Source organism: Protopterus annectens, chromosome 4.part1, assembly GCF_019279795.1.
Source record: "Protopterus annectens isolate FY-2018-M chromosome 4.part1, PAN1.0, whole genome shotgun sequence".
NCBI lineage: Eukaryota > Metazoa > Chordata > Ceratodontiformes > Protopteridae > Protopterus > Protopterus annectens.
The window spans coordinates 847,857,551-847,883,735 of record NC_056734.1 but is presented as its reverse complement, the minus strand read 5'-3'; the positions used below and the strand labels follow the sequence as shown (position 1 = coordinate 847,883,735).

General features: G+C 43.7%; 1 protein-coding gene across 1 annotated transcript in view; it reads right to left on the bottom strand.

The window, feature by feature from the left end:
- LOC122801327 (extracellular calcium-sensing receptor-like) overlaps positions 1 to 26,185 on the bottom strand; it is a 216,826-nt gene that overhangs the window by 91,070 nt on the left and 99,571 nt on the right. Inside the window, exon 4 of the mRNA XM_044070868.1 lies at positions 21,582 to 21,812. Coding sequence (XP_043926803.1) covers positions 21,582 to 21,812 — 231 coding nt within the window. The remainder of the gene's footprint in view (positions 1 to 21,581; positions 21,813 to 26,185) is intronic.

The following is a 26,185-nucleotide window of genomic DNA, read 5'->3' as shown; positions in this document are numbered from 1 at the left end:
CACAAATACCACAAACACACACACATATTGCCAACATACATCCCAACAGGTGCAGTGCAAACCCCCACACCCCCACAAATGCAGAATATCTATCCCAGCAGACTGCTGGCCCCCTGACATAGCAGATGCTGAGGTAACAGACAACATCTCCAAAGCAAAACACACAGCAGCAATGGTATGAGATGGTGACCTGGGCTTAGTGCAACATGGAGTCTAAGATGAATGGAATGCCAAACCACACTACTGCTCAATGTCAGCCGTACCACAGAATATGTACCCAAAGAGCAGTGTACAACAACAGTGGTCCTTCTCAACAAAGGTGTTGCCTGAATGGATACTGAACAGTACTACCCCAGAATCCTGAGAAGCCCAGATTGCACAGCTATGGAAAGGAGCAGCATGTACCACAGACATATGGATGTTGGGGACCTACTGACACCGGACCCAACCCACTGTGGCCTCCTCAAGTGCAGATCCTGCCCCTAACCATGTTGGACTCAATTGAAACAGTCATTAAGGTCATTGATGAGGGCAATGTGCTCCACACAGTGTATCTGGACCTTGCAAAGGCTTCTATACAATACCCTACATGTTCAGTAGAGATAGGCTCACCAGTGTAAATATAAACCCACATGTCAGTAGAGGTGTTGCAAACCAGACCAAGGACAGAACAGACATGGTCAGACATGCTTCAGCCATGTCAGACTACAAACCAGATATAACTGGCATCCCACAAGGCTTGGACCTGGTATCTCCCTCGTCTGGTATATATGTCCCATAGGTACAGGCAAACATGGAAGGACTGTGTCCTAACATGTTTGCAGAGGACTACAAACCGCTCACCACATATGATCCACTAGCTGACACATGCATCCCACAAAAGGGCCACATAGAAACAGACAACTGATGCCATAGCTATGTCAGCAAGCTAAGTGCAGAAATGTGTATAGTCAACCCCCGTGGATATACAGTAAGTGCCCACCAATTACCACATAGGTGTTAACCCATTATGTAGTTAACATGTAATGAGAGACCTGGGGACACAGGGTGATAGATATCCTGCACTGGACAAACATGTGCTGTAGTGTTTACAGAAACATACCATATACCCACCTAATCATGAAGGCTGTCAGATCTACATAAGGGGAGGTCATTGTGGCTCTGCAGTCCTCCTGCATCAGTGGTACAATCGACTACAATAGCCCCTGTGGGATGTACCTCAGCAGACACCTCCATCAACTGTAAAGTCCCCAACAGTACCTCATCAGGAGTATCAATCAGCATACACACATGCCATGTGTTGCCTGTGTTGCTGGCATCAATAAAAATGCTGCACATAGTACAATCTGAATGGCAGTGAGCTATGCACATGACAGACCTGAACCCCAGCACTGACTTACATAGGACAAGCTGTACTGTGTGATCCATAACACAGAAGCCACTCCCACCCATGAGTGAACCCTCAGCACAGGCTACCCATAGAGTCACTTATCAATCTTCCTCAACAGGAATCCTGATGGGTGGACGGGAGATGGTAGGTTTATCCTGGGTATCACTGTCATGTCACAGGTAGAGAGAGGCACAGTATACTAACCATGACGTATGTCATGGCAAACTCCCTACAATGTGTGTTGAAGGACAAACACACTCTCCAACTTGCATTAGCCATGGACTAGGGCACATCGCTAGTGTTTGCAATTGTACACCTATGTTGTGGGATACACTAACAATGTTGGGCAAGCCTGGTGTAAGTAGTTCATATCTGAACAGAATGCAACATGGTCAGATGTACACAACTGGCCCCAACCAGGCTGTTGTGCCCACTATCGAAATGTAAAGCAGTGATAGCAGTAAAGCCCAGGTTACTGTCCACCACAGTCAAAGTACTGCCAGTACACTATACAGTACTACAGTGTTAGGTCAGTGTGAAAGGATGTTGACGACTGCATGCAAAGTATCCCATGCAAACACTGCAGGCACAGTATAATCCTGTTGTGTTCACACACAAAGCAGTTGTACAGTAACTACACAACATGACACATAACCCACAACCATGAACGGGTGATAGTTTGTGAAGTTCACACACATCCACAAATGTGGTGGGCTGCAGAGTCCAACATATGGAATGCTCACACTGGGCATGCTCACACACTTTGACAACATGCCATGGGAAGGCTGAACTGGGCATGCTCACACACTTAGTCCAAATCTTGGTTTAGTAGTGGGACACACATATCTGGTATTGTTATGTGTTATGCCAGGAACCAACCACATTACAGCAGTCTGCCCAGTGCACACAGTTAAATGACTACAGAGACATACGTGATATAGTGGATCCCTCCCATATGCAAACAGTTTCCACAGATGCAGAGGTTGTTCATACCAACAGGGAATGCTATGGCAATAAAGATATGCAAACAGTCTATCAGCAACAAATAATGTGCATTTGACAATTAAACATAATGGTGTAGAGGTCAACACTAGGCTGTTTGCCCTAGGGAATGACAGCTTAGCCATAGTGTGCTTGGTGTTTGCTTCCCCACAGGATGCACATTCCCCTTTCCAAACACAGATGATGTCAGCACCCTATAAGTACAACAGGAGAAATGAAACTTACCAGTAATCCGAATAGCGCGCTCTGCTAATGCGTCCGTCTCAAGTGTCATGACATAGTTAGATAGGGGTTCAAATCCTGTAAGTGCTCAGTGTGTGTGTGTGTGTGTCTGTGTGTGAGGTTGGTGTGTGTGTGAGGGAAATGTCCCTTTTGGCAAATAGGAAAAGACACTACAGGATGCACATTCCCTTTCTAAACACCGATGATGTCAGCACCCTACAAGTAGAGCAGGAGAAAGGATCCCTCCCAGTAATGTGAATAGCGCACTCTGCTAATGCGTCCGTCTCAAGTGTCATAACATAGCTAGGTAGGGGTTTGATTCCTGTGAATGGCAAGTGTGTGTGTTTGTCTGAGGGGGGTTAGTGTGTGAGGAAATGTCCCTTTGGAAACTAGGTGAACAGACTACAGGATGCCCCTCCCCTTTGCTAAACACCGATGATGTCAGCACCCTACAAGTAGAGCAGGAGAAAGGAAACCTCCCAGTAATGCGAATAGCGCACTCTGCTAATGCGTCCGTCTCAAGTGTCATAACATAGCTAGGTAGGGGTTTGATTCCTGTGAATGGCAAGTGTGTGTGTTTGTCTGAGGGGGGTTAGTGTGTGAGGGAAATGTCCCTTTTGGAAACTAGGTGAACAGACTACAGGATGCCCCTCCCCTTTGCTAAACACCGATGATGTCAGCACCCTACAAGTAGAGCAGGAGAAAAGAAACCTCCCAGTAATGCGAATAGCGCACTCTGCTAATGCGTCTGTCTCAAGTGTCAAAACATAGCTAGGTAGGGGTTTGATTCCTGTGAATAGCAAGTGTGTGTGTGTGTCTGAGGGGGGTTAGTGTGTGAAGGAAATGTCCCTTTTGGAAACTAGGTGAACAGACTACAGGATGCCCCTCCCCTTTGCTAAACACCGATGATGTCAGCACCCTACAAGTAGAGCAGGAGAAAGGAAACCTCCCAGTAATGCGAATAGCGCGCTCTGCTAATGCGTCCGTCTCAAGTGTCATAACATAGCTAGGTAGGGGTTTGATTCCTGTGAATGGCAAGTGTGTGTGTGTGTCTGAGGGGGGTTAGTGTGTGAGGGAAATGTCCCTTTTGGAAACTAGGTGAACAGACTACAGGATGCCCCTCCCCTTTGCTAAACACCGATGATGTCAGCACCCTACAAGTAGAGCAGGAGAAAGGAAACCTCCCAGTAATGCGAAAAGCGCGCTCTGCTAATGCATCCGTCTCAAGTGTCATAACATAGCTAGGTAGGGGTTTGATTCCTGTGAATGGCAAGTGTGTGTGTCTGTCTGAGAGGGGTTAGTGTGTGAGGGAAGTGTCACATTTGGCAAATAGGATAGGACACTACAGGATGCCCATTCCCTTTTCTAAACACTGATGATGTCAGCACTCTATAAGTATAGCAGGGGAAGAGAAAACCCCAGTAATGCAAATAGCGTGCTCTGCTAATGCGCCTGTCTCACGTGTCATAACAGTCAGATAGGGGTTTGAATCCTGCAATTGGCAAGTGTGTGTTTTTGGCTGAGGGGGGTTAGTGTGTGTGAGGACAATGTCCCTTTTGGTAACTAGGTGAACAGACTACAGGATGCACATTCCCCTTCTACACACTGTTCAGCAGATGGCCATGGCTCTGGCACAAGTTGTCTGTTGCTATGATGCCCCTTTGGAAGATGCTTGTGTCAGCTGGGGAGTCGATTATGGTGTCCAGTTTGCAGTCATCTGCATATTTGGACAGCCACAGTTCATCCGTGTTGGCCTGTACCTCCAATAAATATGTACCAAACAAGAGGGTCACAGGACTGAGCCTTCTGGGACACAACCTGTAACTGTTATGGTGTCTGGCATGGCTCCAGCAATGCTAACCATGTGGGTTCTGTTCTTGAGCCACTGTGCAATCCATCTAGTGACATAGGGGCTTATATTTAAGCTGGTGAGCCTCCCTAGAATGCCCAAGTGGGGTATTGTTGCGAAGGCGTTTGCAAGGTCCAGGTAGGCTGTGTGAACCACCTTCCCCTCGGCAATGGCCTTGGTGACTGTAGCAAAGAAATCAACCGGGTTACACCTGGTAGTGCTGGTGTGCTCTCAGTAGCCCTGAACCAGGCATCTGTTACTGCACACATATCGATGTTTCCCATGCAAAGGAGTGTTTTGGGTGCATGCATCTGGAGGTTTAGACATCTGGCGTTGGGTAGCATTGCTCTTAGTGTCTTATCCCTTGTGATACCTATGAAGGTGGGTTTGTCATGTGAGCCCTGCCTAACATAGGCACTATGGGGCTAGCAAGAGGCTTTGCCAATATCTGATAGGCCAGGGGTGACAGGTGCAGGCTGTCCCTAGCAAAGCAGGTAGTTCAACAGGAGATGGATGTGTGAAGGTGTAGTGCCTGTGACTACTTAGCAGTAGCATATATGACTGCTCACGTGGACACATGTCAGGCAGGTCATATGCACTGTGTCACAGTCAATGTACATGTGAACAGGTCAAACAGTGGCAACCTGTCAAGTGGGACATGGCCATACATATAGTAGGCTATGCAGATGGCACTAGGAGTCCACAGAAGCTCTATAACTATGCATTGCAGGTGTGATCGGTATTCCAGGGTAATTGCAAGCAAACATGCATGCAAACAAAGGTACAGTGAACAGGGCCCCATGTAGTCCATTGTACAACAAACAAGCTGTACCAGTTCCATAAGGTAACACTGCAAATATGCAGGCGCTATGCACATGTACATGGAAATACACTGGTCAGATGGCTAGGGTCCAGTCTCAGTGCACACAAGTGTACGGAACATGCATGTACTGTCAGGATGTACAATAACTGGATAGAAACCTATGTGCCCATACCTGCAGTAATACACATGTCAAATAACAGACACCGATCCTTCTCTCAGTGGTGCCATACTTAGTAGGATGTATGCTCCCTGGCCTGCCACCACAGTATCCCTGACATATATGGGGACTCTCCCTCCTGTAACAGTTCGTTATGTGTGTTGGTGCTGTCTAGCATGGTATGAGATGTGTGCATGCAGTGCTAGTGTGCTCCTGTGTGTCCTATACCAGTTGTGTAGTTCTGCACACATATCAACATCCTCACACATCTGCATTGCAGAGTCTAGTGTGGGCAACATGCCACTTGCAATTTACATGTCCATCATTGTGTATTACTACATTCATTACCCATCCCCTGTGCTACCTATGTATGTAGCCTGCTGTTGACATCATTAACACCAGTATGCCAACATGTGCAGATGATACACTATGGTACTTACCATGGGTGTAGACAACAGGACATGACAATCACACAAATACTGCATCAGGCATGCTGTGATATACCCACAATTAATTCAGCACACAGTACTGTTCACAACATGATACTATTACTACACATCTATGTGGTCACCCTGTGCATCAGCAACATGTTAACCTGTACCTGCACAGTTGTTACAGACTGCAGGAGGTGGCACAGTTTCATCATATGCACAGGGTGTGAACTTGGTATGCCTGGGTCAGCCACCCATACCACCAATTGACATGTATGTGTATGTGTGTTGGTGAGGGACAGCAGTAGAAGGTGGGGCAGTGTTGATGCAGTGTGTGCGTGTATGCGGTAGCCCTAGGTGTTGTTATTTTGCATGTGTGTATGGATGCACACAGTTCCACCTCATGGCTGCCATATACTGGTGTTTGTGGACAGCCACAGACTGTACCTGCCAGGTCATACAGATCAGTGTCTCTGGCCACGGACATGGTACCTGTGCCTTGCAGGGGTGCTACGGACCGTATCCGGTACCAACCCAGACTGGGCACTGTCATCAGAAGCAGGTGTTCGTTGACTGGACACAGAGCCGTGTCGGGCCTGGCCAGAGCCACGTGCACGTGGTCTCCTGGGGCGGTCTGATGACAGCACAGACCCAGCATTGCTGGGGCTGCTGCTGGCACTACGGGGGCGGCCGCGGCCCTGTTGTCGTCCATGCCAACTGCCAGCTGCTGCTGTTGCTGGCATACGGCCACGTCGACGATGCAAGCGCCCACCATCACCCTGGCTCATGGACATGTAGTTGTGGAGCCGGTGTAATATGTCCCCACAACGTCTGTCTACGACATCGGTGAAATCACGGATGGCGGCCGCAATGTCACGCATACCATCGGTCATGGCTGTGCGACATGCTGCCAGCTCCCTCAGACCCTGTCTGGTGTACCGTTCCATACGTGACTGTGCCTGCATGACAGTCCGAAACATAGCTGAGGTTGTAAGACCTCTGTGGGCACGTCTGCCAGGGGCAGTACGCCCATGGATGCTCCATCGAGAACCCCTGGACATCTGTCTGTGTGGTACCATCTCTGGGCCATGCCCATGGCTGCTGTGTGGGGAAGCATGTGCCGCAGATACCACATCACCCTGGTCAATGCCCACTGTATGCTGTCCATCACCTAGGGACAGTGGTGACAAGGGGTGTATTGGCAGGATAACTGTGCACATGGATGGTGTCGACAGCTGTGTACTGTCAATTGGCTGACCAATGGCGGACCCTGGCATACCGTCCTGTGCCATTACACCAATGTCATCAGTAGCAGTACCCACGGCACCTGACTCAGGTTCCCTGCTAGATAACACCAGAGCAGCACAAGAACCTGTGGGAAGGAAACAGGAAACACAGTTTACAATGTCTACACACTACCAGCGATGCACAGGTGCACACATGCACACATGCACACATGCACACATGCACAGGTGCACACATGCACACATGCACACATGCACACATGCACACATGCACAGGTGCACACATGCACACATGCACACATGCACACATGCACACATGCACACATGCACACATGCACACGTGCACACGTGCACACATGCACACATGCACAGGTGCACACATGCACACATGCACACTTGCACACTTGCACACTTGCACACTTGCACACTTGCACACATGCACACGTGCACACAGTTTCACACAATTGAACAGTACTCAGTATGCGTGATATTGACACACAGACACAGACACACCTACATGCATACAAGGGGCACCACTAAGTGTGCCAAAAGGTACTATTACTATCAACATCTTTACAGGTAATGTAAATAGACACTCACCAGCATGGATAGGCTGCAATGCAGTGATACCGGAGGGTCCTGCAGACAGGAGGAAACTAATGTTAGTGGGCACAACTGTGCCAATGTTACTGAGTATGATACAGGTCAGGTGTACGACAGTCGCCTTTCAAAGGTCTGCAGCTAATATTGCGGATATCACACTTGCACATTATATACTATGGTGGCAGCTACAAACAAAGGACACACCACACACATGCATTAACTACCAGTGTACACAACAGTCAACTACACATGTGACATATTACCTGCACGTTCAGTGTCCTGCTGCTGTGCGGCTCCAGCCTCCATCATGACGCATGTCTGCTGCTGTTGTTGTTGCAGGTGGACTGGAGCCACTACGCTCAGGAGCAGTCCCTCCAGTCTGGTGAGTGGGGGATGTGTAGCCACCCCACCACCTGTGGTGACCTGTTGCCTGTGGATATCTGACGCACGCTGACGGACATGTCTAATCAAATCACTGCAGTGATGTCGTACCTGCTCATATGTCCTATTATGCATGCCTATATCATTTACCCGACGGACAAGGTCCTGCCACAGTGCAGCCCTCACCTGCTGATTCTGGCTGGTGTGGGAAAAGAGTGTTGCATAGTCCCACACCAGGCTCTAGTGTATCTCCTCATCCTCAGCCACGGAGTAGGTTGGATGTCTTGGGTGGGCCATGTACCTGGGAAAAAAGATAACATGGTATCAGCAATCTATGTTGGCAGACCTTGGCACACATACTACACATGCTACTTGACTGTCATGATACCACATATCACACATATGTAGCATCTGTCTGTCTATTGGTGGATACACATGTAGAGGGCCAGGTATCAGTGCTCGGCCAGCAACTGTTGTACAGTACCTGCCAGGCTACGTACGACATACTACTGAACACCAGCAGTCAGAACACCAATTCAGGTGAGGTGCACCTCCTCACTCTGGGATGTTGTGTCTAGGTACTGTATGGCGTACATCGGCGACTACTGTGGGCTGACCACACCCTGCTTGCCCTGGATATACATATCCCACCTCCACCACCAGCACAGATGGCTACAGTGCACAACATTACAGATACAGACGTTACACTTTGTAACAGTGATATGGTATCCTTACAGCCCACTGGGCCAGTGTCAGAGACAACCCACAATGCTGACCCCTACACAATTGCTTTCTACAGACATCTCCAAGACCGCATGGCTCATGCATTCCCATATATGCCCAGGACACTGTCCACAAAGGGACAGCATCCTGTCCGGCGAACCCCAGCCATATACTGATTGTATTACAGTTGATGTAAGCTACTGCAAGACAGAGCATCAGTCTCTGAAGGGAGGGTATGTCTGAGCAGCACTGGTAAGGATCTATTTCCCATCACACTGACTACATGGGCAATGTTGAGTGGGACGTCAAGCGTGATACTGCAGATGACCAGGAGGCCTACCTGACCTATTTAGCGACCTGGTCAGGAGCCATCCTCTATGCCCATGGGTAGTACACTACACATATTTCACCGACACGACAGCTAGACGACATTGTGGCGGACAGGGTCAGTGCAGGTGTCACCCCGCCCTCCCCCTGTATTAAGGCATGGTTATCCCTGCTGACCCCAACCTCAAGGTCATCACAGTTATCCAGGTGAGAGACACCCACAGGTCAGCAGAATACACGACATGGACGGGACTTGCTGGTATCCCCAGTTGCATGCTACATAACCTCTGACAGGCGCTAAACACACATATAGAGGTGCTATGTTACACTACCTTGACTACAGGGTATGTACCTGTACACTGGCGCACAGCACCAGTGGTTCCACTCCATGCAGGAGGCACCTCACCATACCAATACAATACAACACAATACATGACATTGTAATACAATACTATACAATATGCTCATGCCCCCGTGTCTACAGCAGTGTACTGTTCTGCTAACCTGACCATTGTGACGCATGTGGTGTGATGGTACCTGCTGCCGTCACACAGTTACACAGGGTGACACATATGGCATATTACCTATCTGAGTGACATGCAGCAGGGGTATGTGTGACATGTACACATGGGGAGTCTCGCATCTTAACACTGTGTGGTTTGTTGCAGGGTGTGTCCTGTCTGTGAGTCTGAACCCGTACCTACACATGTGCACTACATTGCAGTGGCACAGACGACACACAGCAGACAGGTAGGTTGTGGATGGTGGGTGGTGGTACAATGCCTGTTGGACATCTGTCATGGGTGTGACCTCCATATGTGCATCTGGGGGTGGTAACCTGTACGTGGGCGGCATATGTGTACTCTGTGGTGTTGACAGTCACTGTGCAATGGTACTGTGTTTGGGTGCATTGTCACCGTGTTGTACATGTCACTGTGTCCTTCTCCATATCTGTTGCTGTCGTGTGAGGTCCATACCATGGCATCCATTACGTGCTGTGGGGGGTACACCGACCTACATGTCCATGCCTGACTGACCATGTGTGCGGACACATACCATGTGCAGCTATTCCAGGGATAGTGTGCCACTGTGACTATCATTGGGGCCACTATTGTACACATGTCTGACCCTGACCACCCCTAACACATGCAGTGGTGGGCGGACACTCATTTATATGGTGGTTACCTGTGTAGGTGATCTGGACTGTGGTATGATACTCGGATGTGACACTGGTGTTCACTCCGTGCCTTTGTCACCAGGCACCTGTTGCAATACATCTGTACACATGTGCCTCACTCCAGCTCTGTATACATCTCTCTCTCTCTCTATACATATATATATGTATTAAGATATGTCTATATGTCTATTTATATATATATGTACATATGTCTGTATACATTTGCACATATATATATATTGATGTACATATTCTGCTGTAGATGTGGGGGGGGCGCAGAGGGGGTGTGGGTGACAGGGGGGGGCAGGCTGTGTTGCAGGTCAGCATATACAATCATACCTGTAGGTGGTCAGATCAGTCTGTCTATGTATATGTATCTACATATATCTATCTCTGCATGTGTGCATTACATAGATATGTCGCTACAATATTCTATTAGCATCTGTCTATGTAGTCCTACATCTCTCTCTCTCTATGTATGTATACATATATGCATATCATATGTATATATATACATATAAGATATATACACATACATATGTTGACATAACTACATAGCCATATGTTGGACAGGTATGTCAGCATATATGTCTACCTTACTGTATACACACACTAACATACTGCTAAACATACATAGCTGTGTAATCTAATTAGTACATGGCAGTACAACCTACGATCAAACGACATATATATGTGCACATAGATGCTCACACATACAACTGTATGTACAGCCTTCACTGATAGGTGCTGTATATCCCTGCCCATTACACATCTTCATATACATATGGATACAGCCCAATAACACATATGGAGGGTTCACAGTATGTACACCTTGATAGTATTACTTTACAGTACCTGTGCTTGTCACAGCTGTGTCTGCTACTGTCTGGCTCTCTGTCCTGCTGCTCCAATTCACAGTTGCAGCTTCCAGGTAGCTGTTGCTGGGGATTCCTGTCTGTCTGCTTAGTTGCAGTCTAGTTCTGGGTGTGGTTCTCCCTCTCTCTCTCTCTCTCTATCTCTGTCTCTCTGTCTCTTTCTCTCTCCGGGTGCAATGTAATTATTGCATGCGTGGACATGGAATACAGCATACTTTTGTAGGTATCTGCATATGCCCATGTGATGGCCTCTGTGCCAATTGTTAGCCAGCATTTGCTAATTGCATGCAGCCTGTTGTGTACTGATTGCAGTTCTCACTGTGATTTCAGAACTGTGCTATAAAAGGGTGTGTGAAATAGGCGTAGCCCTTTCAGATGTTAATGGCAGGGACCATGCTGTTATGCTGTGGACAACATTCTGTGAGTGTAAAGGTTGATATCTCTAATTTTACTCGGTGGGTTGTGGGTTAACATTCCTCCATTCATTTCTCCAGTTTCCTGTACTGACTGTGTATGTACACTAACAACTACTACTATTGTTGATGTGTGCATGTGTGTGTGTGTGCTTTCCTTTCACCTTTGCTTGCACTCTGTTGCTACGTCTTCAATAGTTGCCCTTTATTGTCAGTACTGGTGTGCCTGCTAGGTGTCTTGACTGTTGTGTGCTGCTGTAGCTTTCCTATTTCCCATGTACATTCACACCCTGGAATGCTTGCTATATCTGCTAGGGTGTTACAGCATGCAGTGTGGTCTGGCCATGGTGTGGGCCTTGACATCTATTAGCATATGTGGGTATGGTGCTGAGCAGGCCCCAGAGGCTTTCAGGTTCACCAGTTATGTGCCTCATGGAATGGTACATATCAGTGGGGTGCACCCATTAATATGTCTGGTATGCTGCAGTTGTGACTGTGGGTTAGCATGAGCATAGGTATTACTACACTTTTCTGCCATGCGAGTGGTGAATACTTTCCGGACTCCATAGTTACCATTGCATGTGTTACACCTTTCTGCCTACTGTTTGTACATTTCACATGGGGTCTGTGGGGCATCCCTGTAAGACATTCACTGTTGCTATGTCTAGGTTCTTAACTATTCAAATATGGTGGTGTTGGACCCGTCATGTGTACAGATATTTGCAGGCTGTCCACATGTCTGCCTCATAATTTGGTCATTATCTCATGCATACCTTTATCTGGCAGGTCAGTCTGGGCTCAATTCAGAATATGGTGACAAACATTCAAGTTCCAGACTGCATACCCTTCCACACATCCCACAAGGTGTAGACCCTGTTACTTTCTGAACTGTCTGCATTTGTTGTAACTTAATTTGTAATGTGTCCCTGGTTTTGGGCCTTTGCTCCACATATTTTATTACTTGGTCCGGATGTGTTCCTGTAAGAGGTTGTGGGGTATGGGCAGTGCTTATCCTGCTGTGAGTATGTGTGTGTCTTGCAAGGTGCTATGGTGACATTATTACCTACTAGCTTCCAACTAGCATGGCTGTTTCTGTTCACACACTACTATTATGGAAATCCACCAGTTTTGTTTGTGATTCTAAATGTCATGCTTTGTGTACTACACATCTATATTCCCTTTACATTCATTCCTACTGTTAAATGATATATTTACTTTAGCACAGTGTTTCTATGTAAGAGTCATGGCTTAGTGGTATGACATGCAGACTATAGTTGCCAAGGTCCTGGGTTTGGGACTCACAGTGGGATTTTATTTTTCTTTTGAACTGAGTACAGGACCTGTCAATCAAAGTGACTAAGGCACTTTTAAGCAGTTGTAACCGGGTTAGCGCTGGTTTGCGGAGCTCACGCATGCGCACTGGCGGTTAGCTCAGCGCACGAAGCACACCGCTACAACCAGTTAAACGTGCCTACTCTTGCGCACACCCGCCCCATTTTCTTTGAAAGAAAAAAACGGGGAGACAGGAAAGTGGTGAAAAAGGGGTCACAAAGAGGGTAAGACAGTAGGGAAACAAGCTTGGGATGTGCAGGAGGGATGTAGGTAAGGCCCATAGCTGCCCATTTCTTCAGCAGCAACAGCTGTGCATATGTATGTAATTTGGTGTGACATTTGAAACCTTCCACCCCTGAGAGAGGTGTCAGGACAACAATAATACCTGTTGTACAGCCAATTGGAATTGATGGGTTCCATGTCCAGTAGACATGTGTGCGGAATGGGCAGCTATGTATGGGGCGTAATTTTTTTGTGGGTACAGAGTGCCCTTTTTTTTTTCAGGTGAGAGTGGTATGTCAGGTGAAGGTAGTCGGTACAGCTGGGGAGGTAGGTTGGGTAGGTTAACAGACAAGACAAACAAGACGCATACAGGGGCGGTGTATGACACGTGTGGGGGGGTTACACAATTGACGGGGACGGAGGTTGGGATGTCCAGAGCCCATGAGCCCACAGATGGCAACAGTGGAACTGATATCCCCACCCATAGGCAGTTGCCACTGTTCCTTCACTGCCCAGGACGGGGCTGTGCTGGGGGCTGTGTAGGCAGGGCAACGGGCAAGCCCGTTAGTTGCGCCACCCGTGCCTCGAGCTGGCGTAGGGGCTCAAGGACAGAGTCCCGAATCTCCCTTCGCACCACAGTCCGGACGCTTCGGAGGGTGAGTGGTGGATCTCCTCCGGCCACACTTGCAGAGGGGCGAGCCCGTCCCCTGCAGCGCTTCCACCCGCAGGTGGCACAGGGCCACCGGAGGAGGGTCCGGACTCGGCACTAGTGCCAGGTGCACTCGCCAGCTGAGGTGGGAGAGGTGGGTCCGCCGGAACCCGCCTTCCCTGTCGTTCTATGTTTTGCATTATGTCATGACAGTTTGGGTTAGTGACATATAAATACCATTCACAGTTAGTTTTAACAGCATGCATTAGTATTCCCATTAACCACACCCAGTTATTCACACCATTGAACAGCGTGCATAGCACATGCATAATTTGAACAGTAATACACAGTCCAACAACATGCAGGGTTGATTGATGGCAACAGGCCATCAGGTGTGGATGTATGAACAGGGCGGATGCATCAACAGACATGCAAATATATATGACCCAACAGGACAGATGTCCAGGGGTGGTAATTGTGATTGCACATACCATTTTCCGTGGAATGGGTTATAGATGGTTAGAGGGTGGGGTAAATCAGACATATTATTAACACCTTCGAATACAACCACATATGCTGTACATTTCTAATAGCTACAGTTATATACACACTACTGTTCTGACTACAGTGTCCTATATGTTAACTACTTAACCTTGCAGATGGGACTGTTACTGCAACATAAGTCTACATTTTATTGCTGTTCATACACGAGTCATATCGAAATTTGTGCAGATACATCTCCTGTTAACTGTTCTTTCTATAACTGTAGACAGGTGTGGATGTTTGGGATATCAGACAGTCATCCTATCTGCATATTTCAGACTGGGAGCAGCATATCCAGATTTTGGTGTACACATTCCACATGCAGCAACACTTTGAACAGATGTTTCTGTTTGGTTTTGGGTCTCACATGCATTTAATTATGTCCTGACTGCAGTATAGTTTATTCAGGGGTTATTACTACTGTAGTGCTGTATTCCTGACACTTTCTCACACTCTCTCACTTGCTTTCATGTTACTATTCAGACTGGTACTTCTAGGCTTTATTGACATGTTTTAACAGAAATTATTACAGTTCTTTCCAGCACTCTCACTTCTGTCATGTTTCAGTATTTCCACAAGAATATATCTCACACAGGTGAATTCATCCTCTTCTGCAGCTATACTTTACCTGCTGCTGCAGTTTGTGTACTATTTTCTTACAGGCAGGGCAGTTTTATTTAAAAATATGTGTTGGACAGTCTCATGATTAGTTTCAACTTACAGGCTGGGAACTGTTGTAATCAGGCAATACTTGCATACACTTTCACACTCTGTGAGTTGCAGATTTAATTCCTTCCTGGCTACACTGCACTCTTATGCTAACTGTCATACATTTATATATCTTTACAGTTACTAGTAGTGGATTACTGACCTGCCTGGTGGCGCAACCGCACCAGCCTATCAGCATAGGCTCTGCGGTTCACAGAACGGACACCTGCAGCTGTAATATAAATGAAGTAATATTGGAATACACATCTCCATGATTTCAGGTAGTTTAACTTTCTACAAACATAATTAATTTATACTTACTCAGTGGTGGGGCGTTGGGTGATTGCCGGGCCTCCTGGATCCAACGGTTCAGTTAGTCCTGCTTACGTCTCTTCAGGTCCGCATGGTGGTGACGGACCTGCTCACCTGTCCTAGGAATTCCTGTGGCACTGGTGAGTTCATGAGCCAACTGGTCCCACGCCTCAGCCTTGTGCGCTCCCCAAAGGACCTGGCCCTGCATGAGTTGGGCCTCATGGTTGTGGACTAGGAGCCAGGCCATGTACCTGGACTCCTCAACACCCCACCTCTGCGCTCGGGCGACTACCCTCACCTACACCTGACATTCTAACTGCAGGTCTGTTCTACAATCGTTTATGCTGTGTATTCCCGCCTATGGGGCTTATATAGTCCGTTTTTCCCGCACATATCTGTGATTGGCCAGTTTGGAATTGTATCAACTTCAGTAAACCTGCATTGTCATGCTGTAGTTTGTATTCATTCCTATATATGAGCTGATATTGCACTTCTATGAACTGCTGTCATGGCTTAGTGGTTCTGTACCTTGACTATGGTGTATAGTATCCTGGGTTCGAACCTCGCCACTGCTTTTTATTTTTCATGACTGTCTAGACATGTTGAGGGGTGTGTCTGTGTAAAGGCATTTTGGATACGGCTTGCTCACCGTTGCCCGTCGGTTAGCTCGTTTGCTTGTGCGCAGCTCAGCAAACGGGGTACGCCGGTTTAACACTTATTTGGCTATTGGCACGCATATGCCGCTTAGCGCAATTAGGGGCACATATAATTAGCGTGGTAAACCACTGCTCGGCTACAGGCACTCATTTTGCACCAGTTAAACCTATGCTTATCTACGGGCACATAATCTCACTCTGTTGAACTGTAGCTCAGCTATGGGCATATCTGGCAGTTTATATTCATTTCTTAGCTCACATTTATTCAATATAAATAGGCTATTACATTGCATTTTACATATATTCTGGTTTTATGTGTACATATATGTGTCAGAGACTTGTTTCATGCTTATTTTGAGAAAAAAAAAATTTGTGTTGTGGGGGCTCGAACCATGAATGCCTGCTCTGCAGCCGGCATCTCTACCGCTTCGCTATTGCTTCCTGGCTTACTTTGCATATGTAGTTCTTATATGCTTTCCACTGACTGCTAACTGTAGCTGCGCTACGGGCACGCCCGCGCAAACGAGCGCACTCACGGTTAAACATCTTTACTATTTAAAAAAAATATGACATGTACATTTATATTTCTTTTATGTTTAATAGTCTGTAGGGGCATGTGTTGTGTTGTGTTTATTCACATTTCCGTGGACTCTGTTGTGGGTGTGTACTTTGGGCACTTTTAGACTTCTGGGGGCGTGTCCGCTTGCAGGGCTCAGCCTACGGACACGCCCCCTACTGTCTTACACGGCCGTGTTCGACTTAGGTGTGATTCAGCATGCTCTCATGAATATGCAGAGCATGCTGACATCACTCAGTTTAACTGCAGCCTCCGTGTAAGAGTTATAACTCTTACACGGAGGCTTCGTGAATCCTGGGGCATATCTTTCAGAAAATGCATACTAATACAAAACGTGTTATTCTATCTACTTTCTAAGGAGGTAGGGGGATGAATGTGTGTCATACCTCTCAACTGTACAGATTTTCACTGAATGTCCAGGTTTTTGTGCTATATTTTTGGTCTGTTCCTCACAAAAATTCTGTTTTCGACAAATTTCTGGGATGAGCTAAGGATTAAAGTTACTAAATGATGACATGCATTTGAGTTTCAGACTTCATATCCTTTAGAAAATACATTCTAACAAATCCTGTTATTCTAGCAACTTTCTAAATGTGTCCCTAGTTTGGTGCCTTTGTGTGTGTGTGTGTGTGTGTGTGTGTGTGTGTGTGTGTGTGTGTGTGTGTGTGTGTGTGTGTGTATTTATAAAAGGGATGTAGTATACCCCTCAGCTATCCAGGTTTTTGAAGAATATCCAGGTCTTTGCCCCATATTGGCCTAAAATAGATTGAAGTTGCAAAATAATGACAGGCATTTGAGTTTTACACATCATATCCTTTAGAAAAATACATACTAATACAGATACTGTTATTCTAGAAATTTTCTAAGTTCATGAGAGAAATATTTATAATCTGTCCCTATTTATTTTAGGCTTTGTCCAGAATTCTTTCACTAAGACGTTGAGGGGCATGTGTGTGAGAGAGAGTGAAATGCCCTAGTTAGCAGGTGGAATTTATTTTCAAGTGCATTTTCAAGGAATTGTGAGCTTCAAGGTAAAAGAAGTTTACTGTTGCTCATGCTAAGTCTGCTTAAAATGTACAACTGTTTTGTTCAGCAAATGGTATCACTATTGTCATACAAAGTTTTAAAGCAGTGCTAGTAGCTCAGCAGGTAGCATGCTTGCATCTTGATACAAAGGGCTATAGGTTCTACTCTCGCAGCATGTAATTTTGTATTTTAAGGGGGTGGGGTGCTGCAGACCTGAGTATGTCCTGTTTGGATGAGATGCCTAGAAATTAAGAACCTGTTTTTCAGCTTGCCACCCATCCCCTATTGCAGTATAGCAGCTTATCATTTTTTAATGCAAAGCAGAGAATTTATTCTTCAAGGGCAGCAGGCACTGAATTTGTGGATGAAACACTTAAATATAAAGTTTTCTAGCAGCAACCTCTTCATTGGTTTCAGATCTCTTTAATGTGGAATTATTCAGATGACTTTTACTTTTGCAGAGAATTATATTGGTGGATTGTAATAACAGATGTTTGAGTGGCATTTTATGGTTGAAATGTTCTGAAATGGGCAGTTTGTCATTATTGGTTGATATGTTTTGTTTCATTGCTTACTGGCAAAATGTTAAAAATTATAAATTTAAAACACACTCTAACAAGTGGTACTGTATTATACAAGGGATATAATTCAATTAATCTATATTATAATTGATTCACTTTCCTGATTGTATTAAAGAACTTTTGCATGGTTCTAAAAATGTGTGCAAGGGGCCTATGATTTGAAAACAGCCCAAAGGTAAACTTAACCTGCCACTGGCCAGATGCATTTTCTTTGAATGTGAGTTTCAATGCTGTTTCACTGAATGTGAGTTTCAAAGGTATAGAAATTTTAATGCTAAGTCTGTTTTCATTGTAAGACTATTGTTTTATTTAGCAAATGTCTATCAGTATTTGTGCTATAAAATTTGTAAATTAAATCCAGATATCTGTAATCATTGTAGATGGGGAAACTGAAAAAAAGAAAGTCGCCCTGCCCTACTAAATGTTCAAATGTTGATCATAAGGTCTCAACTTTTGGAAGTCGACATTATTTTATATATATCTCTATATCTATAGCTATATCTATATCTATATCTGTATCTATACATCTATATCTATATGTCGACATTATGTTATGTATATCTCTATATCTGCAGTGTGTGTGTATATATATATATATATATATATATATATATATATATATATATATTATATATATATATATATATATATATATATAGCTATATCTATATGTATATCTATATATAGCTATATCTATCTATATATATATATATATATATATATATATATATATATACATATCAGAATCACATTTATTGGCCAAGTATGTGAGCATACAAGTAATTTGACTCCGGTTTCAATGACTCTCCACACATAACATAAACTACATACATACAACTGTTAAGAACAAAGAAATGACATACATACAAGTAAACAAAAAATGTAATATACATATACGTATACATACAAGGTTGAAAGTGCGACTCAGTGCAAGAAATACTGAAATAAACTCTGAAAGAAATAAGTATTAACAATACACGGAGGCCTGAGAAAAATAATACCCCAGCCTAATAAGCTAAGTTAGCCATTTATGAACTTAATGGCCTGTGGGAAAAAACTGCTCTTATATCTGCTTGTTTTGCTGCATATTAATCTATATCACCTGGATGATGGTAATAGTTCAAAAAGATGGTGGTCTAGATGTGAAGGGTCGGTGATGACCTTTTTCATGACTCTGGAATAGTACAGATCCTGTAAAGAGGGTAAACTAGCACCGATGATATTTCTGACAGACCTGACTATTCGATGTAACTTATTTTTGTTATGATTAGACAGAGATCCAAACCACGCTGTTATGGATGAGCTCAAAACAGAGTCAGTGACTGCTGTATAGAACTGAATCAACAGTTCTTGTGGGAGGTTGAACTTCTTCAGCTGTCACAGAAAGTACATTCGCTGTTGTGCCTTTTGTATGATGGACCCTACATTGGTCTCCCACTTCAAGTCCCAGGGGATAATACATCCCAAAAATTTGAAGGATTCCACAACTAACACAGCAGTATTAAATATAAAGGGGGGGTAATATTGTAGTACCACTCCTAAAGTCCACTGTCATCTCCACAGCTTTAAGAGTGTTCAGTTCCAGATTATTCTGACTACACCAAAGGGCTAGCTGCTCAACCTCCCATCTGTATGCAAAACCATTACCCCTCCTGATGAGCCTGGTGATAGCTGTATCATCTGCGTATTTAATAAATTTGACAGGGGGGTCCTTACAGGTGCAATCATTAGCGTAGAGGGAGAATAGCAGTGAGGAGAGCACACATTCCCGGGGGGGGGGCATCTATACTGGTCGTGCTATAGCTAGATGTAAATTTCCCCAGTTTCACCTGTTGTTTTTTATTGGTCAGAAAATTGCTGATCCATTGACAGGTGTAGACAGGAACGGGAAGCTGGGAGAGTTTCAAGTGAAGAAGTTCCAGAATTATTGTATTAAATGCAGAGCTGAAGTCCACAAAAAGAATCCTTGCATATGTCCCCGGGTTGTCAAGATGTTGCAAGATATAGTGCAGGCCCATATTAACTGCGTCATCCACTGACTGGTTCTCTTGATAAGCAAACTGAAGGGGGGTCCAATGACAGAGTTGCAATATCCTTCATGTGAGCTAACACCAGCCTCTCAAAAGTCTTCATGACCACTGATTTCAAAACAACAGGCCTGTAGTCATTCAGTCCTGTTATACTGGATGTTTTAGGGACTGGAATGATCATGGCTTGTTTGAAACGTAAGGGAACTTCACACAGCTCTAATGATTTATTAAAAATCCAAGCATAAACAGGAGCCAGTTAATCAGTAAAAGTTTTTAAACCTGTTTAAAAAAAAAAAAAAAAATATATATATATATATATATATATATATATATATATATACATATATAAAATGTTAATGTGTTAGATGGGGTCATATTCACCTTCAAATTGAGCAAATAGAGACAAAAGACAATTGCATATATTTAATTTTTATACTGTAGTTCATAATTAGTTAGAAGTAATAACTATCTAAAGTTCTAACTACTTCATACATGACTGACTGCGGTATGCTGCCAGCTATTTGATTTAAACATCGACTGTATATAGTTCCCACATTTTTAAATGCCCAAAGTGGGGCTTTTTTTGGGAATCATGAGATTTTTTCAAGACAAGCTATACCCACAACAAGTGCAAAACAAATGGACTTCTTTTTTTCCAAAATGAAAGCCCACTTCTGTAGAATTTGAGTTATTTGTTGTTTGTGTGATACTCAAAATAAATATTCTATGCAGCCGATAGTGAGAATTCAGGAAATAGATTTTGTCCCAAAATCTCAGGACATTTTTAATTGTTCATGTTTTTTATAGGACATGGTTACCCATATAGGGACAGTCATGTGGAAATACAGACAGGTGGTAACCCTAAGTGACACATGACCAGTATTCATCTCCATAATTGTCCATTTGTATGATTAGATATAGAACAGTTAATTAAAACTTTGAACCACCAACTAGATTTTCCTATTTGGGCTTATACTCTGTGCTCAAAACCCAGTATTTTCTGATCTGATCTTGTTGAAACCAGAAAGCATATACATTTTGTCTGAATAGAATGATTTAAATATTAGTAGTCAAATATTTTGAATCCATTTTAAAATGCTCCATAACTTCATATAAGTTCAAATCCTTAATGCCAAAATCAAAATGTCATAATGAACGATATTTGCACACTTTTAACTTTTTAATGTAATCACATTAAGGGTATGAAAAATTCTTGAAGTGATTTGGTTACACATGGGTAAACTTTACTGGCTATACATTTCAAGCTGCATTATTTAGAGTCTGTCCAAATATGTTTGTACCTTTTACAGACTTAGTTGTACACTGACCTTTGAGCTTCCTCCTTGCCACAAATTCAAGCTCTCGTTAATGAAGATGTCTTGTCCAGATGGTGCATGGGAATCATAATGTCCAATGTGCACATACTTTGATGTATTTCCATCAGGTGATGCCTGCCAGTTCAGAATGTCATAGATTGCAGGTGGGTCACCATTTATATCGAACAGTACCTCATCCCCATCACTCGTCTTGAAAAACACATTTTTAACATAATGGAGGAGCTGAAGAGTTTAAAAAAAATAAGTATATAAATATTCAGCAATACTTTTCTGCCATATCATATAATGTAAATAAGAACATAAGATAAAGTCCAGTTTAAATATTTGCAGAAATACATTGCAGCTTTTGAGACAAAATAGTAATATTGCAATATAGTGGGGTCTTTTTTGACTGACACAATATGGGTTCATAGGTTCATAGGTTCATAGGTTCATACTAGGCTATCTGCCCTAGGGCATTTATAAGCCTAGCCAGAGTGTGTTTGGCTTTCGCCACCCATTTTAAATTAATTTTGCTATGCCTTTTTTTGAGGTTAGTATACTGTGCCTCTGTCTAACAGTGACACAGAAGTGATAGCCGGGGTAAACCTACGATCTCCCATCCACTCATCAAGATTCCTCTTGAAGAGAGTCAATGTGGGACTCTGCCTAACCTGGACTGGGATTTTATTCCAGAGTGAAGGGAGCCTCTGGGTTATGAATCTGTCCCTCCAGCATGTCCTATTTATTTCAGTGCTGAGGTTCAAGTCTCTCAGGCGCGTAGCACGATGGGATTTGGATTTTCTGAGGTGCAGCATGTCCATTAATTCCAGGTTGGACATGGCTTTATACGTCAGGCACAGATCGCCTCTGAGCAGGCGGTATGCCACTGAGTAGAGCTGGAGTTTCTTTAACCGGGCAGCATATGGCATCTGTTTGAGCCCTTTGATCCTCTTGGTGAGGTACTTTTGGGGTCTTTCCAGTTGCTGCAGGTGTCTGGTAAGGTACATCCCAAAAGGGGCATTGTACTCAATGGGGACACCATCTGTCCAAGATCTTTGCTTCATAGCAGACTAGATGATTTTGAATTTCAGTAAAATGTTACTAAGCTACTAGGTAACATTTTTTGATATGTAGAAAGGTGAATATATATTTCAGATGTCAAATTCTTTTAAATATTTTTATCTTAAAATGTGACATTAAGATATGCAAAATCTTTTGATGCTAATAAAAAGAGTCCAGATTTTACTGGAACACCAAAAAAAACAGACCCAGAAACAAAGTAATCTCACAGGGGAAACTAATAGAGTTTGCATTGATGTGGCCCTCCTGTAAAACCACACAAATCCCTATTTTTATATTTGGAGCAATAAGAACTCAACTACTGCTCCTGAAGGTACTCCCCACATCATGTGACTCTTAGACCTTCCTAAACATTCAGTTGGACCCCATCTTTCAGCCCATTACAAACCAGTGCCTGACTGTATGCACTGTAAAAAGTCCAGGTATTTTTCACAGAAATAGTGAATCAACATATCCCAGTGTTGTTTACTGTATTTAAATGTATCTGTTGTTAATTAGTGTTGAATTTTTCAAACTGTTATATTATTAAATCTGTGTTCTGATGTAGTTTCTCCTTAATGCTGCCTTCTAAAAATGACTACCTATCTTTGCTGTGCTCTGTTTTCACTAAGATTTCTGTTACTTGAAAACTATTCCCATGTGGGCATGCTACAGATAATAAATGCAGTACTTTCATAATGTCTGCTGCAGCATGATATTTTCTTTCACCATTTTTTTACATAGCAAGTGCCACATCTGGTAACTCCATTCATATTCATTAACTTGTATGTCTGTCTGCTCTTTATGTCCTCATTTTTGCACCTTGATACATGTTGTTTTCCTGAAAGTATATTATCTAGGATTGACTACAATTCTCACCTCTCGTGCTAATTGTCCAATGCAGATTGGTCAATTAGCAAGAAAGAGACAGAGAGAAAACGTGATTATGAGACAGATGTAGCTGCAATGATTAAGACCAATTTATCTGCTCATTATCATGTCTCTCTAAACTGAATGCTACACTGTAAGACCTGACTGTGCTAGTGTTTTCCTTAGTGACCAGTGCATTTCATTGACAAAGATATTCCTTACACATGCACAAACACACGCGTACGCACGCGTGCACACACACACACACACACACACACACACACACACACACACACACACACACACACACACACACACACACACACACATTCAGCTAGCCTCATTCAAGCCCCTACATAGATTCACACACACACACACACACACACACACACACACACACACACACACACACACACATACACACACACACACACACACACACACACACACACACACACACACACACACACCCATGCACGCACACTCGCAGACACGCACACACTCGCACACACATGTCCACACATATACACAAACCACTCTATAGCCCCACATCTTTGTTGTATTTTCCTGCACTGCAAGTATTTCCATTGGAATGAATGGGTGACCACATGCTTTTATAGCCACCACTTTTTTCCTCCTAGACTAAGAAAATTGGGGAATCAGGAATACTTCCTGGGGAGAATACATGGCTAATTTGCTTTAGGCTCTCCCTGGAAAGCCATATTTGCATAAGGTTTCACCAGTGAGACCTCTCTCCATTCTGAGCCCACCACAAGGGGAGAAACACAGTGATAAAGTATTCTCTGAATTTATAAGACTTGAGCCCCAGCAGTTTGGCTTTGTTAAGAGTACATCCCATCTAATAAATCTGATAAACTTCTTTGAGACAGTAACACAATCCATGGACAGCAGTCACAGTGTTCAAACAGTATGTAGTGAACTGACCAAAGTATTTTATACGATACCACATGCTAAAATAATTAAAAAAGTAAATGTGGTCCAATCTGATCCCTATGTAGTTAGATGGATAGTAAACTGGCTGAGAGACAGAACCCACACAGTGAGAGTAGCAGGTACATCCTTAGAGAGCATGGAAGCAACCAATGGATTTCCTCAGGGATCCAAACTAGGGCCTCTGCTATTTGTCATATACTTCTCTGATTTCCAAATCAAAAAAGGGGATCAGATGCAAATAAGTAAAAACTGGGTGTCATCTTCAAATCCTCTTCTACATGCAGAAGCTACAACTTGAACTTACACTTGTTAATTGCTGGTACACAAAAAATGAGCTAAAACTAAATGCTAAAAAGTGCAATATTGTCACATTTGATAAACAATTCCTTGACTCAGTTTGTAGTATAGACAGCACCCTCTCTGCAAAATGTAGATGTTCTGAGACACCTTGTGACATGCTTAGATAAGGCCCACCTTTTTGATTAGCATGTTGCAGAAGTGGTCAGGAAATCCTTCTATGTGGAGCAGCAGATCACAAAAGGTACGGCCTATACATCCAGAAAAGTCCTTACCCTATACTCTGCACTAATAAGGCCCACCATAGAATGCAATGTCCCCTTTGTGATGCATCTTACTAGACTTATTAGAAAGGTGGAGAGACACCAGAGGTTCCTAACAAGAAAGATGACAGGCCTAAAAGACTTACTCTACCAGGAAAGGCTGGAGGCTATATCTGTCCCTGTATTCAGTGTCCTATGGACTCCTTAGGGGAGAACTCTGCCTTGCTTTTTGGCCCATTAGGGATTTGGCAGCCCAAGAACTCTTATACCTCCACAAATCAAGTAGTCCAGAAAAAAATAAAGACCAGCGATCTAAACCTGCTTCGGCAAATAAACAAAACATGGTTGGGAGACAGATTCATCACAATGAGTACTCCTTATCTGGAACAAACATCCGTTCCAGTTCAAGCAATGTGACACACTATCGTTCTTTAAAAAGGAATTAGACAATTAAATGGATATTCGCAAACTCACCCACTACATGACTGACCTATCGCTCCTTAATATAGTGAGGTAAGGTTTAAGCATCAGTTATAGCAAGGCAGAAATGGCCAAACGACCCTGTTGCCTTGTATTGTCTATGATTCTATTATTCTATAACCCTTGTTATTCCCAGTTCTTGTAATTAATTCTGGATAAAGCATAGTTATTTCATTATGCTAAGGCTTTCAGAATCCTATGGTTGTCCTTCTCAGTTCCTGTTATTAATTCATAATTAAGAAGTGTGATTTCAAAATATCTGAAACTGTGTGATTTTCTTTCAGCTGCCCAGAGTCTGAGCTTTGATGAAGCTCTATGATTATTGGTGATGTATGTGTGTGAGTGTGTGTGTGTGTGTGTGTGTGTGTGTGTGTGTGTGTGTGTGTGTGTGTGTGTGTGTGTGTGTGTGTGTGTGTGTGTGTGTGTGTGTGTGTGTGTGTGTGTGTGTGTGCATACATCTATATATGTATATATAGAGATATAGATATAGATATGTGTATGCGTGTGTGTGTATGTGTGTGTGTGTGTATGTGTGTGTGTGTGTGTGTGTGTGTGTGTGTGCGTGTGCGTGTATGTATATATATAATATAATATATATATATATATATATATATATATATATATATATATATATATATATATATATATATATATATACATGTGTGTGTGTGTGTGTGTGTGTGTGTTCTA